Source organism: Anopheles cruzii, chromosome 3, assembly GCF_943734635.1.
Source record: "Anopheles cruzii chromosome 3, idAnoCruzAS_RS32_06, whole genome shotgun sequence".
In the NCBI taxonomy this organism is placed as follows: domain Eukaryota; kingdom Metazoa; phylum Arthropoda; class Insecta; order Diptera; family Culicidae; genus Anopheles; species Anopheles cruzii.
In genome coordinates, this window is record NC_069145.1 from 31,777,079 (window position 1) to 31,796,613 (window position 19,535).

A 19,535-nucleotide genomic window follows, 5' to 3' on the forward strand; every position below is an offset into this window, starting at 1 on the left:
CTTCTTTCAAACCAACAGCTAAGTGAGCTTTGGACACTGTTTCTAGGACGAAAATACGCAGCTTATCTTGCGCGAATGTTTCACGCATTCTCTGAGATGGCGAGCTGCGGTGTAATCTGAAACGGTGAGATTTATGTTTGACGACAGCTTCACTTATCGCTTTCGTCTACGAGTTCAGAGCAAAGTGTGGATAAACTTAGTAAGATTAGTCAGTCCGCTACTACTCGCCCTAAGAAGACAGGTGCTGATCGTTTGAGTGATGCATCTAGTGTGGCTCCTGCTGTTCATATTCGTTGGAGTTGAAGCTAAAGTTGGAAACTTTTCTCTTTCGGTTGTTCCCCAGTCCATTGTGGCGACTTTCGGCGAACCGGTCACCATTAGTGTTGAAGCAAAGTAAGAAAACTATTGACTATTCCTGCAGGCAATTTCAACATATCCGTTGCTTCTGTTGCAGTGGCTACATACCGATTCCTTTCGAGCTTAATTTTGGGTGGCCTCGACAGGATGCTGTCCAAGTATTGCCCAATAGAACGATCACCTTCGCCAACGGGTGGAATAATAAAACCTTCAGCTTGATGCTGCATCCGGTAAAGCAAGGTCGCTTCATTATCAAACCCACTGTCGAGCCGGTCGGATTCGTCGACGATAGCCGCCTGTTTGTTCTGATGAAAGTTGCGATGTACAAACCGCTGATCCTCGTTTCACTGCTGATCGGATGGACGTATACTGCTTGTTGGTCAGCCGGCTACTATCCACAGATCTGGCACAACTATCGTCGGAAGAGTGTGGTTGGCTTAAGTTTCGACTTTTTGCACATCAACATCGTAGGGCACATCTGCTACGTGGTGTTCAACGTGTTTCTCTACTGGAACAGTTACGTCGAGGTCAGTGACTACCGAAAGTGCCCTAGCTTACTGTCCTTTCCGATTTTATCGAAGTTTTTTACGCTCGGTTCCAAAGGAGGAATACTACAGGAGGCATCCACTGGGACTGAACCCGGTCATTGGAAATGACATCGGTTTTGCTGCACATGCCGTTTTCGGCACCGGAGTCACCATCTTGCAGTGCCGTTTGTACTACAACGGTGGCAATACAGTGTCCATTCCTGCGAAAGTCATCATTGCACTGTTCCTGATTACCATAACCCTATCAATGAGCATGGCCTCGCTCCGGTACATTCACTGGCTGGACTTTTTGTACGTCATGAGCTACATCAAGCTTCTCACGACCATGGTCAAGTATTTTCCGCAAGCCTACATGAATTACTGCCGCAAAAGTACGGAAGGATTCGAAATTATGAACCGAATTCTCGACTTAGCTGGCGGGCTTTTTGGCATATTGCAAATGCTGATAAACGCGTGGAACTTTGGTAAGCCTTTGCGCCTGTGGATGGAGAACGCAGTGAAAAACGCTTGTGGTTTCTATCTTCAGATGATTGGGGGTCTATCGGGGGCGATCCAGTCAAGTTTGGACTCGGCATCTTCTCCATACTCTTCGACTTTGTATTTATTTTTCAACATTACGTCCTCTACAGGTATGTTCCTATTTTGATCCAAACACTCCACAAGGTGCGAACTAAAATTTCTATTTCCCTAGGAAGCCGATACCTACAAAAGATGTTAATGTCCCAATGCTGTTAAGTCCGGTAAAAGTAATTGTTCCCTCGGAGTGATCGTACAGATAAATTACATCAGTGGACGATGAGTAGGAATTGGTTCGTTGTGTTTTGTAAGAAACTAAAAATGGTTATTAAATGAAATTTTTTTTCATGTCTATTATCGAAATTTTGCTTCTTTAGTATGTTTGTAACATACACTTAAATGGCCAGATCGGTGCGAAATTGATAGGATAAAAAGGATACAGGAAGATATATGTTTTACATAAAAATTAAGCACAATTAAGCATTAAGCAGCACATTAAGCATGTAATAAGAAAGACGAATCAAGTTCCATTTTACTTCGGCGTTGTATTTGACAATACTTTACAATACACTTATTTTTCACGCGTGCGCATCTTGGTAGTTTGCTATATTTTCTATTGTTACCGCATGAAATGCACAATGCGCATTGTTGCTTGCGTAGAGTTTAACGACTTCATGTTTTATATACATGTACGGTTAGATGACACCAATGAATATAATTGCTATTTTCGAGCACGATGATTGATATTTAGTGACAAGTTGTGGTAATACAGTTTCTGAGCAGTTTCCACTTCCTGCGTCTTAGCTTAGCTTTCTGCTGTTAAATAGGTATATTATTGTCAACAATTTAGCTCAATTTTCGCACATCTTGCCAATAAACTCTTTTCTGGCGCGTTCACGAGCTCTGGAACTAACCTTTTCAATTGCAACGAACTAGTTTCATGTTGTTTATACTCTAATACCATAGCATGGAGGCCGTGTGTGCTTCCAATAATACGATTGAAATCAAACTGTATGGAAGCTCTGTTAAAATCAGCACTAACATCGAACGACCAAGTCTTTTCCTATAATTTGAATACGTTCGGCGCAAACCTGGTTTGCTTTTAAATATGTTTTTTTTGCTTATACCTTTAGAATATACGAAGCCCACCAATTTGTTTGCCAATGTAAACCGATAATCAATATTCAAATAAATAGCCAGGAACATCTGCTTTTGAGGCTGTCAGAGTGATTCGATGAAACCATTGATATGTAATTTTCGTTAGTACAACAAACAGAGCTTGAAACATAAATCAAATTAGACATAACGCTAGCACCTCAAAACGGGAGTTTCCTTAAAAATTGTCGATCAATACCGATCTTGTTTTCTGCTTTCGCTTTCCGCTTATTATAGTCTTGATCTGAACACTGTTTTTTCCGTATGACTGTCGTTTGTGATTTGTTTTACAATGATGTCTCGAAAGATCGTTACCAATTAACATAAAACGCAATGTATTCCTCTGTTTCTGTGGCTACGGTTTTCGCGTTCGAGAATCACAAAATCAATGTTTGAAGTCACGCAAGCACACAGCTGATAAAGCAAGAATTTCTGGCTAACCAATTTAAGGACCATCAACAGCTCAAAATGCCTAGGCTTGACATTTTGCACCACTCTCTTCGTTATACTTATATTCGACGCAGAGCCACCACTGAATCAAATGACTATAATCTACGAAACAATTAAAAAGAAACACAATTCAACAGCCTTTGCAACAAGGAAGAACGAAAGGAATGCACGGTGTGTTTGAAGTTAAAAACCGCAAGACATTAATCCTGGTTCGTCATCTCGTGTATAATGCGGGTTAGTGTATATGGCGAGTGGATCGAAGGACCAATTTCCAGCGATCGCATGATGCATACATGTTTAAACCTGAGCAGATTTGGTCTTTCCTACGACCATGAGCATTTTCTGTAGGAATCTCGTTAAAGCCACTGGAAAAAGAACATTGAGACAAGAGAAAAGACGAAGTTAAACATTGGTTCTCAAAGTACTGAATATGCGGTGCATAAAGTAGTAGAAGTTTTGATTATGGTGCGAGCTAATATTTATCATAAGGAACCGAGTTGTTACTTTGAGTTCGGTTAGATGGGTCAAAATTGAAGAAACTGAAGGCATTATTTAAAAAGAAGTTAAATTAAAGCTTAGCTCTTCACGTCCACTGATGGTGGGATGAGTAGTTTTGGTCGCACAACTCCTTCAATTTCTTCAAAGCATGCAAAAAACATTCGAAAACTTCGCAACAATAGAGCTCGGATTAGAAAGTGATTGTAAACACGACGTGAACGTAAGCGAACAGAAAATGATAAAAACCTTTTCGCGCCTATTTCTGTTTTGGCCGCACCACCATCATTAACTTTTGTAAACTCTGCGTAATTCCACCTGTAAAAATTAGGTTAGAAAAAAAGAAAGAGAGAGAGAGAGAGAAAACATTGATACAGAGAGAGAGAAAGAGGCGTTTGGCAAATGATGAATTAATCAATTTCACTACATTATAAATATTACACACAGTCAATCTAGTGCCAATTAGGTTGAATAATCATCGGGAAGGGACGTCCGAAAGAAGCGATCTACGAAAAGCTCGCCGACGATACAGGTTAAAGGGGACAGGTCCTTGGCGTGGATAGGATGTTGGAAAGGATGGCTTGAAGGTTGCTAAAACCTTTCAGGCGCCAGCTACAGCTGGACAGCTTACCCATCGAGCGATTGAACCACTTCGGTTTGTTTTTCCAGGCGATGAACAGGAAGTAGACGGGAATGCTGGAGAGAATCATAAGACAACCGTAGCCCGTCTCGACGGGACTGGCAATCATTGGCACAACGGTCACGAAAACCGTCGCAATGAGGTACAGTATCGGAAACAGCAGGTTGACTTTAATCGGACGGTTCAGATTGGGTTGCTTCCATCGGAGCCACGGCAAACACAAAACGGCTGCCCCAATACTCAACTGCAAAACGAGAAAATTATATCCTGTTCATTTCACGTCCTTATTAGGCCAGCTCCCAGAACCTACCCATGTCGCAAAACCGACATAGTTGATGAGCGCGAAAATGTCCGAAACCGTCAGATAGAGCATCGAGAGCAGGGCCATAATCAGTACGGCCGGTGTCGGTGTGAGACGCTGGATCTGGATCATGGTCAGAATCTCCGGCATCTGACCTTCGCAAGCGCCGGCATAGAACAGACGGGAAGACGTCAGCAAGATGCCATTCACTGCGCCAAACGTCGATAACGCGACAAACACTGAAAAAAAAACGGAAGGAAGAAGCTTTAGGAAAGGAAAAAAGCCTCACAGGATAGCCCTTCACGAAGTGCAAGTCATCACGTTGCGTAACAAATCGAGTTTCGTTCTGGGTGACACAGCAAACTCATTTACTTACCCGGTATCGTCCAGGCGAACATGCCAAACACTCGGTCAGCGAAAGTGACAGCGACCGCCTCGGAACCGAGCACCTCTTCCGGAGAGAGCACAGTGTAGAAGGACACATTGGTAAACACATAAACCACCGTCACCAATGTGCAGGAAATGGCGATAGCCCGGGGCAAATTCTTCACCGGATCCTTCAGCTCCTCGATAATGAAGTTCAAATAATTCCTGGTGAAGTTGATGAGCAATGCGAATAAGAGGATTAGCGTCAGTATCGGTGGTTGTTTTTTTGCCCTAGGGCGTCTCTGCCAGCTGTCCCCAGCTGGACATCATTCGAGCTTGACAAGGTCGCAGGATATATCCCCTAAGACCGTGCGGCAAACTTACCAGCCATTGTACGCAAACAACCCGGAGTAGAAGGACAGTGCCAGCGATGTTACCTCCGTTTTCGTGTTATTGAACGTGAAGTGCTCGGTGTTGCCTGTGGGAACGTAGAAAAGAAATGCGCGCGGATAATGGATTTCATCCACAGTAGATGCCCAAGCGACCAACGCAAGCAAGAAACCGTTCCAGTCTGTCCTGGTTTTGCTGCGATTATCGAATTGAACTCGCGCACACCGGTCATATCGGTGACCGAATTCGACGATCTGCAACGATCAGAGCTGCCGGGAAGTGGCCCAAACGGCAGTAGCATAAGCTTAACCAGCTTAATTGAACGTGGGTTGTCCCAGCATGTATGATCGTTTAATGCGATCACGCCAAGAAAGATGGTCGGAAACGGGCCAAAGCCACGCGATGACCCGCTAGACAGTATGATGTAAGTGCAAGCGACAAAGACACAGATTTGTTGGCGCTCAGCACGATGATTTGTGCCGAAAGTAGTTTGGCCAAATTTTCGCTAATTTAAACACGACACTTTGGATGTGGCGGCTGAGAGAAGAAGTCTTATTTTTGTCTGGCTGGAATAAATTGGAAAAATGGCATACACGCGTGCCAAAGTGCTGGCAAGACAACATAAATTTTCGTTATACTTATTTAGTTTGAATAACACTGGACCATATGCATGCAAAGCTCAATCTGCAGTGAACCAAGTTCCTATTTTTAACTAAAACTTTAAATTGGTCCTTAATACTGCTCTGCCCGTTCTAGTAACAATAAAGAAATAACAAATAATCAAGTTTCTTTGAAGGAGAACGTAGAACTTTTTAAGACAATAGTACAGTCCTATAAAACCTCATCATAGCTCATCCGATCACACAGCATCCTGTTTCCTTCGCGTTTCCCTCCATGAAAAGGACGATTGAAGCTACGGAAAGAAATAGGTTCGTATTCTGCGATCTACCGTTCGGTAAAGCCTGTCGGCTGTCGGCATACTGTACAATTTGTTGCCACCCAATAAAATGCGATTGGGTGTGTAAGCAGAGGATGACAAATAAAGCTGCCGCTGCCAGCGAGCGGCAGGCCATCGATAATGCCGAGGATTATACCTGCTTCTCTTACAATGTACCGGCCACACATCCGACCTCCGGCACGTTAAAGCTCTCGCTTCGAAAAGCTCGAAAAAAGAAAACAAACATATAAATCTCTCATCGCATCGTGTCGCAGAGCCCGGGGCCCGGGCCACGTATTGCTTCCACGTGCCGCAGTGAAAGTCCTCGGAGGCTGTTGTCAACGGGCGGCGAGCCCATCTCGCCGCCGATGCTTGTGCCGCAACCTGTTTTGCATCGTAACTGACCGCACCACATCTGGTGAGGCTGATTTATGCTAACCATAGTCACACACGGGCCGCACGTCACGGGAACAGGTTGTACTCCGTTCTGACACGGTGACGAACGCAGAGTACCTAAGCTTACCTAGAAACAGGAAGTATGCACCGGCACCGATGATGATAAACAGGGCCAGCAGTTTCGCGTAGGTGAAGATGTCTTGGACTGCGGTCGCCCATTTCACGTCCCAGCAGTTGATGAATGTTAGTACCACTACAATGACAGGGAAAGAGAAAAAGAAGGAAACATCTAAAGCGAGCGTCGGTGGCAATAAAAGTAGCATGGATTGAACCCGATTTGCATAAACGGCCCGAAATGAAAGCTTTGGTCGCGTAAGCCACATGGCGGCAAGGCTTCGCGGGTACGGCCGTTTGAAATCGATTTTCCTATCCCACGGATTACTTACGGATGCAACAGACGGCAAGCAGTCGGGCCGCATCCTCCGGCGGTTGGCACTCGGGGAAGAACGGCTTCAGCACGTAGACGCTGAAGGTGAGGGCGACGATGGCCTGCGAGCAGGGGCGGACGATCATACATTCAATCCACAGCCGAATGAAGGCCAAGAACGGGCCGAATGTCTCCATGATGTACGCATAGTCGGCGCCGGACTTTTTGATCATCGTACCGAGTTCGGCGTAGCAGTACGCACCGACCTGTGGAGAGCGGAGGCACCAAACGGAGCGTCATGAACTGCCGGGCGGGGTCGGCCCGAGATTGCCCAAATTTTATCGCATCATAGCCATTATCCAATCTATTCCCGAATGGTCCGATGTTGCGCGTATTTGGGCACACAAACGCTCGGGGCCGGCTTTCCATCTTTTGCATGCAGACTTCGCGGCAACGGCAACGCGAACCGGTTGCTCGTTAAAATGTCATCGGCGGTGCAACCACAAACGGAGCAACTGGACCAGAGGGCCCGTTAACAGCCGACTTACCATGGAGAAAAGGCCCGATATGATCCACACGATCAGCGACATGTTGACGCTCCCGGTGTTGATGAGGACGCCGGTCGGCGAGACGAAAATGCCGGAACCGATAATGGAGCCGACGATTACCGTGATGCCGTTGACTAGTGTCATTTTTGGCTTCAGCACGATCTCACCACCGTCCCCGCCGGCATCACCGTTGGTCCCGTCGTGCTGGTCGCCCTTCTTGAGCGAATCCTTGCGCTCCCGGTCATCTTTCTTCAGCGCTTCGTCCTCCATTGCTGCGGCGGCGGTGGTACTTCTCACTTAGTCGACGGGAAACGACTCCGCACTTCCTAACGATGGGACAGCACAGGCGCTGCGCGAAGATGGAAGAGGACACAGTTCGTATGAATAATACGGCAACAATATCACGCACTGAATAGGACCTTTGATTAAGGGTCGCTTTGACACTTTCCGCAGCAGATTGCCACTTTACTAGCCGTCCACCGAAATCATTGTGCTCTAATAAATCAACCACACGCTCTGCGCTTCTGGGCAACCGGTAATTTGCTGTGTTAAATCATGCACATTTTCGATGGTCGGATTAGAAACGAGACACACGATTGAGAGCACACTTTCGATTAAAAGAAACAGTATCGGGTTTGTAAACAACGCCGACTGCTGCTCTAGCGAACCAGAATGCCTACTAGCGCCTCGGCAGGATCGCACCGGACTGGGCAGGTCTTTGGCCTCTGTTCGCGACGGGTAACGCACAGTGTGTGCCGAAATTTTGTTTGCTTGTCAAAATGTGTTCAAAACGATTTACTATTAGTTTTGCTCCTTTTTGGGTTCTTGTTTAATTCTATACGCTTCGAATACTCGAAACAAACTGGTCTAAAGCCGAGGGCAGAGCAATGAACGTTCCGTACCGGAATCCAATTGAACCTTCGGACATACGTAGGGGACAGGGCAGCCAAACACGGGGATCAACGGTGGAAAGGGAAGACGACTTCAATTAAAAGACGTCGGTAATCGAAACGTGACGCACCAAACACAGCTACGCCTGCACCGGATAAACTCTTGCCTGAGCTCGCCCCAGCCGTCGTTCAGAAGAATACCTTTCACTGTCGTCACGTTACACGTGCCTCACCGAATCGAACAATCACGAAAGGAAAAAAGGTTTTTATGGCACTATTTAAACAGCTTTAAAACGGTCTACGCTAGGCAGCGCGGTGGGCGCGAACTTTCAGCACCCGTGCGTACATTACGCTGGCATCGCGTAAAAGCGCACATGTGGTCGTGATGTTCGCGTACGATTATCCTTCGAGGACACGCACGGGTTCGCTAACGCAACCTAGCGTACGATGCTTGCGTTCATTCGCGCGTATCCTTTAATTCGTTGCCCGTCTGTAGGTTACAAGGAAAGATTCAGGGTCACCGAATCTGAAGGGTTAATCACTGAAGGGTCAATAACGGGTTTCAAGCACTTCACGCACACAGGACACAGGATGCTCTACAACTATAATCCGTGAATTGTGAATCCGTGACCGTGAATTACTCGCACCATGTAATTTGTGACGCTTCGTTCGAAGCGCTGCTTACCTAGAAATTTAGGCTTCCTTTTCTGGTTTTCAAGTAAGTGATTTTGTTGGAAATTCCAGAGGGGATTTTTTCCTTCCGCTCCGTACAAACATCGAGTCACGAATGCGAACCACGGCGGTGACCGCTGCGGCGTTCTAACGGCGGTCACTCACGCCGGTTCAAATCTGACTCGAGCGCCCGTGGCGCCACGGAACTCAAACGGAACGCGCGAATTCAGAACCGGAATATGAGCGTCCGCGCCGAAAGCGCGCTTCGTCTATTGGCGCGCCGCACCGCGTGTTGACACCTCCGCCAGAACGTTTTTTGATAAGGCTCGATGGTCCCACCAATGACGTCCCCAAAATCGAGGAGATCGTGCTTTTTTATCCCTCTCGTAGCCTACTCGAGCCTTAAGCCTTTTTTGTGACGCCTTGGGACTTTGGGTTACTTGGATAGAAACGGGTTTTGTTTTCGTTTTTCAAACACCGAGAAACAGGGTGAGATGAGAATTTTGTCTCACTTCCGCGAGGCTTTTAGTCTTTGTTTGGCGTTCACGTTGAGTCATGGTCCGATCCGTGTTGCTAATAACGTGACCTCTGCCGGTACGTGGTTCGATGGGCATCAGCATCAGTCAATCAAAACAATTTGCTTCCACTGCGAACTCGTCGTGGAGTTTTGCGAACGGTACGATTTGCTTAGGACACAATGCAATCGTAGTGCATATCGTGGGAGACCCGGGCGTCACTAGGTTGATTCTACAAAATTTACCGGGTTTTACCTGTCACCGCGTTTTCATCATAATAAAACGGGACCCCCCCAATCTGCAAAACACACAATCCACCCCGCGAAGCAATGATTATCTCCGCCGTCCGGTAATGTTTACGAAAATGTTCTTTTTAACACTTTATGGCGCCGCTCGAGTGTCAGCAGTGGGGTACTCTGTGGACAGCTTTTGGGCAAAACAACTGGTCACGTGCTCGGAAGACGCCAGTCTCATGAACGGTTTGATGTAAAAAAACAGTACAGAAACATGTTTCACTGTAGCCCATCGACCTCACTGGATACACTGAATGGGCTGGATTCTGAACGCTGAATTGGACCAGGTTTTCGGCACGGCAGAACGATAATTGGATTGCTTTAACTGAGAATCATCTCGCGACTAGCTCCACGTTTACTGTTGACCTTTGTCAATGGCGCACCCGCAATGCCAGCGCAACGCATTCGTCGGTGTCGGGCACAAGAAAAAGTATGACTCCAACACAGAACTTTAACCTTCAACGTCTTACCTTACCTATCAAAAGGCACAACTCAACGGTAAGCACAACAACTTTTTCCTAAACTGTTCTTCAACTTTTTGCGGAACGGAACCGTGTGCCGCGAGGACACTTGTTCACGGTTCGCGTTTTTACTGAACGAATGAGCGGAGAAGAAAATTTGACGTCCACCACTACTGCTCTCGGAGGCTGCGATGTCTGGAAGAGTAAAAAGGCGTTATCCTTCTCCCGCCCTGGACGGTCCTTTCGCCGGGACACCGACCGTGGAAGATAGAATGGCAACACCTATACTCGTTCAAGTAGTGACGTATTCGGCAGAGGGGAGGCTTCAACCGGCGCATGCTCCGTGGATGCTGCGAGAGCTTCACACCGGTTGGATGTCCACTTCCTGTTCGCTCACCTCATCAAAAGAACGGCGTGGGCCGGAACATGCGTCACTGGCGTTTCAAACGTTGATCCTTGGCCGAATTGGAGTGCACTTGCATTTTCACCAGATTCCACACGGTCTTCGGAGTTTTTGTCGTAGGGGAAGCGCAATGTTTTGAATCACGTCATTCGCTCGATGATGCTGACCCGTATCATCGTACATTGACCGTCCTTCGTGTGCCCAGCTTAACCCTGAAGCAGTTTATTACTGTCATTTTAGTGCCAGAGAATCGCGTTCTTCCCGTGGCGTTATCAATTTTCCCATGTTTTTGTGTTTTCTTTCGGTCCATACTCACTTCAGTTATCAATCCACGAGCGCTACGCAATTAAACATCTTCAAGCGAGAAAACCGAAATCCCCGTCCAGCGATTACTAGTCACCCTGAACTTCGAACCACGGACGTCACCCAAGCGGTGGCGCCAAGATGTCTTGCAGCATGGAATCAAATGTTGGCCCCCCCCCCCCCCTTTTGCGGTCGGAGATGACCGTGTGGCGGCCCGTTCGAGTTGTAATAGGAGACTAATTTACGCGATTGGATTTTCTGCATCCACTGCACACACAGAGTTGGGGTAGTTCTATCGATCGATGCTCGGAAACTGCGGTGAATTAACGGGCTGATGAAACTCTTTCGATGGCTTGCATCAGATGGGGATGCAATGTGACTATCAGCCGGCGGTCGGAATGACGCCTTTGGTCATTAGCAGTTGAGATGATTGACTGCTGTGGTGTGCACGTCCACGGATTTTAGTTTCTGTATTGATCGCGGCAACGTCGTGATTATGCGATTTCGAACACCGGAAATCATCTTCGTAATGCACACGATCAGGCGTCGGCCCAAGAGATTCAGAATTGCTCACCCTGGCTGGCCCGGTTTGACACTAAATTCTCGTTTTTTAGTGTCGCAAATTGACCAATTTATGTTGGATTACTCGAACTCACCAGAATGGCACACAAATGGCACTCAGTTACATGGCACTAAATCATTTCCTCCACCACCATTACCATAATTCGATGTGATTGTTGTCATCATATCCATTAATCGCGTCAGCGACATCAGTGTGGCGGTAACGGCGTGGCTGATTTATCACCGTGTAGTTAGCTAAGACACGAGCCTCGGTCACGGAACTGTGCACGTTGCATCACCGAGTACGTTCACCGGTTGTAGTATTTCATTAACAACCACACTCTAACGGTTTATTTTGATTTACTACTGCACCGGATCTGTTCTGACAATTGAAAACAACAGATTCGCTGCACTTATTAGAAACCGATATTCCGTCAATACTAATCGTTGCCGGCCTTCAACTTGCACCTCAATTTGGTACGCAATGCAGCAGAATCAAATTTTTACTCTCACTTATCGGTCTACCTTGGCACAGCTTGTAGCCTACGGTGGATTTTGCTAGGGTCGTGGTGCTTGCTTCTCGCTATTTGCTCAGCTTATGTCGGGTAGGTGATTGCTAACGGTGGTCATTGCTTGACGGAAGGTTCAAGATCGTTATGCGGTTTGAACATGGCATTGAGGTTGTTTCTGATGCACAATTTTGCAGACAGCTGTCATACCTCTGGCGGCAACTTAGTACGCTATCTAGACCAACGCAACCACCCTGTTGGCCAAACTTTAAACACACCATAAAAACCCCGCTTACGGCTAGTAAACTTGTTATCAGGGCGCTTGCAAGAGAATGGAAAAAGAGGAGGCTAGCAGCGTGTCGCGCGTAGACCTTCCTTATGTCAACAGAGAGTTAGAGTAAATTAATGTCAGAACATAATGATTAACTTTAATTGCTCGGCAAATTACGCTTCGATTACAGTTTTGCAGATGCGAACTTGCCAGTGATTACGAGAGAATAGACAAGGCTTTATTGGTCGCCAGCAGCCAGCGCGAGATAGAACGGTGATGAAAGGCCACGGTGCAATTTGCATGCGTAAATCTATAGACAAGAAGCGTGGACTGACAGCTGATGATTATCGAGTTCAGCAAACACTGCTTATGGCAACAATCTTGTAACTATGAAAGTATCTGGCTAGTTGAGAGGCTTAGTCACGGTATAAATGGTATACCGACAACGAGGCAACAGGGGCAAGAGGGAAAACATGCTTGACGATTTGATTGATTGTAGTTCATAAGAAACTCTTAATTTGGGAATTGATTCACCTTTCGCTTAAATCCTTGGGATGCATTTTACTCTGCTGAACGCACTTCGGGATGGTTGGTGATTGTATTGCGTTTCAACATAACGGATTATTGTGATGAATTTACGTAATGGTAAGAATGTAGTCCACGAAAAGTACAATATAAGTACATTTCTTTATCTCATTTGTTTTTACTTATTGCACTCAATTTAAAATTCAACGGGACAACGTTCATTTAAAATTCAACGGGACAAATTTAAATTCAAAACATTTCAATTTCGTATGACAGATTCCATTACTGTTATACGGAAATGTTTCACGATGAAATTTTTCACGGCTTTCAACGGCCTCGGATTTTAAATTAAAGGACTTAAATTAAAATAAAATTCTCACTTCTACCATTAATATTTCTACAAATTAGTTTTTCGCAACACGTAACCGTAATCGTGACCTTTTACCAACACGTAATTATGCAATTATGCCTCAAATCGTGAATACAAAATCAAGGAAAGGACAGCAAAAGATTTGATGTTGATGTTTCATTAATGAATTCATTTGAATAACGATGGTATTTTCTCCAGTGCTGACTTAAACCGTCCATTGTAAAAAAAATAAATTCCTAACCTAATAGAATAGTTCCTTCCTATAGAATAGATTCCTTCCAGATGATCACACTGTCAACAAAGAGTACTAATCGAATGTTATGTGTCGTTTGCGTAATGCTGTGAGCCAAAAGAGAACGGATTTGTGGACAAGCAATTCTTGGTTCAACTTTCTCGTGATGCACCACAATTTTGTAAGCATTTCATGATCGTTTCTCCATAAATGCGACGCAGATCGTTCTGCAACCGTCGTATTCACTTGATTTGGCACTCAGGAGACTGATCCGAGGACACCTTTTACAGTCAACAGCTGAGATAGGATCCGAAATGGATAATTTGTCGCTGACAGTTCCTAATTGGAACAAATGCAGACAGTGCAGGTGTATTGCATAGAGTAGGGATTATTTAATGGTGATTCAATGGTTTCGAAAAACGAAGACAGAGTTTTCAAATTATAAGCAAATTCTCGATATTTTTTGGCAACAGTAGTATTTTTGAACGATGCTGAAATATTTTCTCGCCTCTGACCGTTCCTAACACACTGACTATAGAAATCAGGACTGGCGTAAACCTTACTAAAACAGAATTCAACTCAAAGCAGGACAAAACACTGCACTGCAATCCAAGTGGCACCACTCTTGGCGGCTTGCTGTCCATACACATGGTCCACATGGACTCGTCTTCCCGTTTCCATTGCCCAAAAAAAAGTTCCCCAACGCCTCCATTAACATGGGGAACTATGACCTCGGGATCATCCCGGCAGTTTAATCTTCCATGTCTTTGCACGCCTGCCTCATTTGCAGTGTGTGAGAAAGTGTGTAACAAATGACACGCTTGATGAAAAACTGCCAACCACACATGTGCGATACGGTTGCCCGACAATGAGGATACATTTACGTGCGGCGCACTCGGTGTAACTGATCGGGAGACCAACAATGAGCGATGGCGGGACCGTCTCTGTCTGCCTGGATCGCAGTGTTAGGATTTGCCACGGTTCTAGTTTTCTGCACACGCATCCAGCGTTTGGTTCGCCGGCGTTACGGGCGGACTGTTATCGTTAGTCGATTGAAATGTGTTGCTGCTGTTTGACGGTCTCGTATCATTTGGTGCTGAATCTGGTCGATCGTTTCCTGGAGACGATACGTGATGTGATTTATTGTCGCTCCCGAGACGAGCCGTCAAGCCAATCGGACGAAAGTGTTGTAGATCGAGCAAGCGCTTCGTCGAGTGTTGACTGTAGTTTGAAGCAATCTGTGCAGTTGACCGATAACAACAAGGTGGAACCAGTGTTGTCCGCGAGCACCAAACCACGCTACGTTCTGCTGAACGACACCATAGAGCTACAGCCTTTCTACTACGACATCGATCGTCGGCACAGTGAGCTTCTACTGAAGAATCGCCCAGAAGGGACCTGTCTGGTGCGACCATTCAAGATCAAGGTAGGCTCAGCGTCATTTCATTATCGGTTTCCTATCCCTTTTCTCACTCCTTCCATCTGTCCCGTTCTAGCATGAAACCATCCGGTACATTTTATCGATCCGTGCCGAAAGTACCTACTTTCATCTGTTCATACGGAACGCCGGACAGAACGGGATGTATGCGCTGGGACTGGAGAAACGGTGTGAAAAGCGATTCAAGTTCCCGTCCGACATCGTGGCCTACTACCAACTGCACTCGCTCGAGTGTACTCGAGCCACGATGCTCGCAAGGCTCAAACTGATCCCGCTGCAGCTGTAGTCCGCGGCACCAACAAAAATTCCGCTCGACAAGCCGTTTGGATTTTAAAACGAAGTACGTAAATAAAATTTTATTCTTCCACAGTAAAATAGTACTCCCGGACTATGTACAGAGGGTTGTTGCTGTTGGTTGCGATGGAGGCGAATGATGCTGGGCGCCTGCGATCAGGTGGCGACCACCGCCTTGTAGACGCAGTGTCCGTTCTGCATGAGCGCTGGCCACAGGAACGCCCGGATGATGTCGGAGCGCTTCTCCGAGATCGGGTATCGTTCGTGTTTTTCGGGCTGCAGCAGGCCTACGGAGCGTGGAAAGGAAACCGTCATTAGCTATGTCCTGTGTCAAACGTGTTTACGGTCCTACCGAGAGTAAAGTCCGTATCCAGATAGTACGGGTTGGTTTGATTGACCATGCGCCACGCTAATCGCACGCAGTCGCTGATGTAGTGGATGAGCGGTATGCAGGCTTCCAGACAGGGATACTCGTGCAGCGTCGATAGGACCTGGTTGGAGACTTGCCGCTCGACGTCTCCCATCGGGAACCGGTCGGCCGTCTCCTTCAGGTGCTGCCGGACCGCACGGTCGAGCGCGGCGGTCGCGTCGTCATTTGCATCGAGCACGTACAGCGTCCGGCGTACCTCCAGCACTTTGCGCTCCTTCAGGCCGTGACAGGCACGGAACGCCAGCTGAAAAGAAAGTGATCGCGGCGCGACAACATTAGCGCTCATTTGCCTAACGGCAACGCCGTGCGCTCCCGAGGTGTCAATTTCTAATCGCCAGGTCATCACTTAGCGCACATCGTCGCGGCCCTAAGGGGGTGCGGATACCTTCCCACCTTTGCCTAATGAAGGCATCTAACAAGATCGGGTGCTGCCCACCCGACTTACCACAATAATGGAGAACAGTATTTTGGCCTTCAGCTGGTGGGCGTGCTTGAGCTGGGGCAGCGCGTTCAGTGAGTCCAGAGTGTCGATGCGGTTTTTGCTGTACATCACGCTGTACTGTCGCACCAATTCGGAACTGGAGCGGTGAGCCGCAATCGATCCGATACACACCACGCATCCATCCATCCATCCGGCGAAGGGCGGGCGAAATCGGACAACAAAAGCGAAAGATAGTCGTTAGTAAGGCAGCCGACTGGGTCGGGTGTGGGACAGCGAAAAGAGAGTGCGTGTAGGGTATACTTAGTCTCGTCCGCATCGGAGTCGGAATGGTAACCGTCACTTCCGCCGCTGCTACATCCGTTGCTGGTGGGGCTGCTCGGGGGCATCGCGAGCGGCCCCATCAGCCCGAGCACGGTGTCGCAGCCGCGCGAATAGTTCATCAGCAGCCCGGCGGCCGGCCGTTCCTCGGTGTTGGCCGTTGTGTCGGTCCGGCGGATCTGCCCGACGCAGAACAGAACCTCCTTGTCGTTCTGCACGCGCTGCGAGAGGTTCTCCACCAGTTGGCCAAGCTGCTTGAGGGCGGGCTTGTCGAGCATCGTCAGCAGTGTCTTGTTGTCGATCAGCCGCTGCTGAATGTCGGCGTAACTGATGGCCAGCAGGCGCTGGTGCGACGACTGGGCCGGATCCTGGTTCGCGGTGACCGGGCTTAGCTCCTCCAGCTTGTGGATCGCAGTCTTGTACGTGTCGATGTGCCGCTGCAGTTCGTTCTTCAGCGCTATGTGCAGCGAGATGAGGCTCCCGGTTTGGTCGGCCGTCAGACCGTGCACGCCGAGCCCCTGGATCGCCTGGTCCAGCTGCTTGCGGCGCGCCAACAGCGACTCGCGTAACGCCGGCTGCCAGATACCGATGGCCTGGACGAGCTTGGTGCACCGCTGCCGCAGTCCCGTTTCGTGCGGGTTGCTGAACAGCTTCACCAGGTGCCACATGATGGCCTCGCACGGCACATCCGGTCGCGGTATGGCCACAACGGCATTCAACCTGAATGCGGATGAATCGAACATCAGAAACTCATAAGCCCGACGGATTTGGTGCCGGAACGAAGCCAGAATGGTGCTGATCTTGTTATAATTGACCCCAGCCGGGAAGTTGGACCTTCCATCAGAGATCAATTAACCCGTCGTCCCATTTAAGCGGAGCCCCCGCCCCATATAGGCAGATAATTTTAGGTGGTTAACGGAAAACACTTTGCGTGTTTTTTGCCCCCCCATTTTGCCTAACGATATCTTTGCCAGAATGTTATGAAAGTTCGGATAGCTATTGATAGGCTATCCCGTTGGCTTTCTGGTGGGCCTCTCTCTCTCTCCGGGCTTACTGTAAATGTTGTGCCGGCCTTCGCGCTAAGCACAAACGCTTAAACTTTGGCCTTCCGTACGAGAAGACGCTGATTGAGAAATGGTGTAACAAAAACAGTTCAACCCAGTAATTAAGGCCACACGAGGCTTGCGCCATGAATGTGTGAGCTGATTTACTTTAGAGCGGTCAGCACTACCCTTGCCTTGCCTTGCCTGCGGATGCGCGCCACTTTCGTAATTCGGGCGTACATTCGATAGCCACGCGATCGATAGCCCATTTCTTGTGCAATCCGGAGTATCGCGTTATTATGCTCATCGGAACATAAGCCACCGCAGCACGCTGATTGTCGGAATACAGAAAACGGGTCATGCCGGCTACCGACGCAGCATCTCCCGATCCCTCTCCGATGGCTGTCCTAAATTTTTACATGTAAACGAGCCTCGCGCCGGGCTGGGCTTTGAATAATGTTGATCTCCGCTTAACGATCGATGATTGTGTTCCGCGTTTTCTAAATGTAAATCGTGCGTTTCCAATGGCCCATCGGAACCCCTCCCGTTATCGTCGAGCGCGTGGTCTTTCTGTGGCGCGCTAATGATTCCTCAACGACGACGGCATCTCGTTTTCCAATCTCTTCCGCGCGCGGCGACAGGTCCGAAACGGCGGCGACGACTCGAGTTCCTCGATTGGCCCAATAAAACGGGGTGCCAAAATTTGCTAACTAAGCCCGGTTGGCCCATTAGGGGTCCCTTTAAAATGTGAGCGATCCGCCGCTCGTGACAAGTGAAAGTTTGGTCCCGCCTCGGCCAACCGTTCAACTTTTAAACATTAAATCTTTATTTTTGCGCGAACAAGCGAGGCGAGCCAGAAGGCCAGAAGAAATGCTACGGCTTTCCTGACCAGAAACGAAGCCTAAGCACAGTGGAGAGAGAGATCGCAAATCTTCGGCCCCGTCTCACACACGTGCGCGACAACTTAACGGCGGCGGTGGCGCAGTGTCCTGCGGTTGGTTGGACTGACGAAAATCATAAAATCTTCGCGGAATGCTCATCGTCTGACGAATGTAGACACTTTCTTTCTGCTCAACCCAGCTACCCTCGCACCCGGGTCAGCTCGCCCCGGTCGATGAACTCTGGACACTCGATGGCGCGGAGGAGCTGCACCGCACCGCAGCGCAATCCGCTCCACGGCCAGACCCCAGAACTGGTTTGACCTTAACACACTCAACCGACCGACCGACCGGAGAAACAACTTTTCATTTCACCTTCATTAATCAAACGCCCGATCGATAATAAATTGGCGAAATGGCCATTCTGTGTGGCTGCGGCGAGAAGGATTTGCGGGCTGCGGGCTGCGGTTGGCGGCCGGATTTGGTTTGTTTTTAGGATGCTTTTCGAGAAAGGCTCCTTTCGCACCCGGGTTGGTGAAAGTATGGCTGAAAGTGGGTCACAGGGAAGGGCTTTCGCGAAGCCCGGCGCGAAGGACTCCTTTCGGAAGGGAGTTTGGCCCCGGCTGGTGATCCGGCCCCGAACTTACCGGTTGAAGAACGACTCGAGCAGGTAGGTGCTGTGGGGCAGTGCCTCGATCAGGATGTCCATCGGCAGCTCGGCGACGACCGAGCGCAGCACGGACGGCCCGAGCCGGCCAACGACGGTGGCGGCTTCGCGATACTGGCGTCCCTCGGACAGCAACATCAGCCGGCGGAGCACCTGCCGGGGGCTGGTGAACCCTTCGCGGCCATCGCGCGGCGGTGCCCGAATTCTTTCACGGCTGTCGGCCATCTTTCGAAAGTCCAGCCGGATTCTCGCTCTTTCACTTCGTGTGTGTGTGTGTATTTGTTGTGAGTGTTTTGTCGCGGAGGTGGAGAACACCGGTTAAGGGACACTGATTCGCGGTTACATCCGATCGCGATGCTCACCGGCGAAGTGTCCACGCGTGCATCGAGGTGAAGGTTACAGGCACCGCCAATCACATTCCGTTCCACTCACGATCTCAGCACACCGTGACCGCGCAAAACAGTTATGCTACGCGTCACCGAAGGCCTAAGCGA

The 19,535-nt window shown here is 48.4% G+C and overlaps 4 protein-coding genes across 5 annotated transcripts; 2 read left to right on the plus strand and 2 right to left on the minus strand.

The window, feature by feature from the left end:
- Positions 1-239: 239 nt before the first annotated feature.
- On the plus strand, positions 240-3,383 carry LOC128274316 (cystinosin homolog). Its single transcript, XM_053012469.1, has 5 exons — positions 240-393; positions 455-884; positions 961-1,369; positions 1,432-1,534; positions 1,597-3,383. The coding sequence occupies exons 1-5, from the start codon at positions 260-262 to the stop codon at positions 1,670-1,672; spliced, it is 1,152 nt and encodes a 383-aa protein (XP_052868429.1). The 5' UTR covers positions 240-259; the 3' UTR covers positions 1,673-3,383.
- LOC128274315 (Y+L amino acid transporter 2) lies at positions 1,651-9,185 on the minus strand. Of its 2 annotated transcripts, XM_053012468.1 has the most exons (10): positions 9,102-9,185; positions 7,527-7,875; positions 6,998-7,244; positions 6,679-6,804; positions 5,213-5,306; positions 4,839-5,053; positions 4,472-4,701; positions 4,153-4,405; positions 3,771-3,839; positions 1,651-3,391 (listed from the first exon to the last, which is right to left on the minus strand). In XM_053012468.1, exons 2-9 carry the CDS (start codon positions 7,794-7,796, stop codon positions 3,781-3,783), a joined length of 1,494 nt encoding a protein of 497 aa, XP_052868428.1. In that variant the 5' UTR covers positions 7,797-7,875; positions 9,102-9,185; the 3' UTR covers positions 1,651-3,391; positions 3,771-3,780. The 2 variants fall into 2 exon arrangements, with proteins under 2 accessions (XP_052868428.1, XP_052868427.1); XM_053012467.1 differs by lacking the exon at positions 3,771-3,839.
- Positions 9,186-14,588: 5,403 nt separating this feature from the next.
- On the plus strand, positions 14,589-15,255 carry LOC128270231 (uncharacterized). The gene is made up of 2 exons (XM_053007631.1): positions 14,589-14,957; positions 15,028-15,255. The coding sequence occupies exons 1-2, from the start codon at positions 14,589-14,591 to the stop codon at positions 15,253-15,255; spliced, it is 597 nt and encodes a 198-aa protein (XP_052863591.1).
- Positions 15,256-15,419: 164 nt separating this feature from the next.
- LOC128273941 (uncharacterized) lies at positions 15,420-19,266 on the minus strand. Its single transcript, XM_053012016.1, has 5 exons — positions 19,022-19,266; positions 16,436-17,173; positions 16,139-16,271; positions 15,616-15,937; positions 15,420-15,550 (listed from the first exon to the last, which is right to left on the minus strand). The coding sequence occupies exons 1-5, from the start codon at positions 19,264-19,266 to the stop codon at positions 15,420-15,422; spliced, it is 1,569 nt and encodes a 522-aa protein (XP_052867976.1).
- Positions 19,267-19,535: the final 269 nt, after the last annotated feature.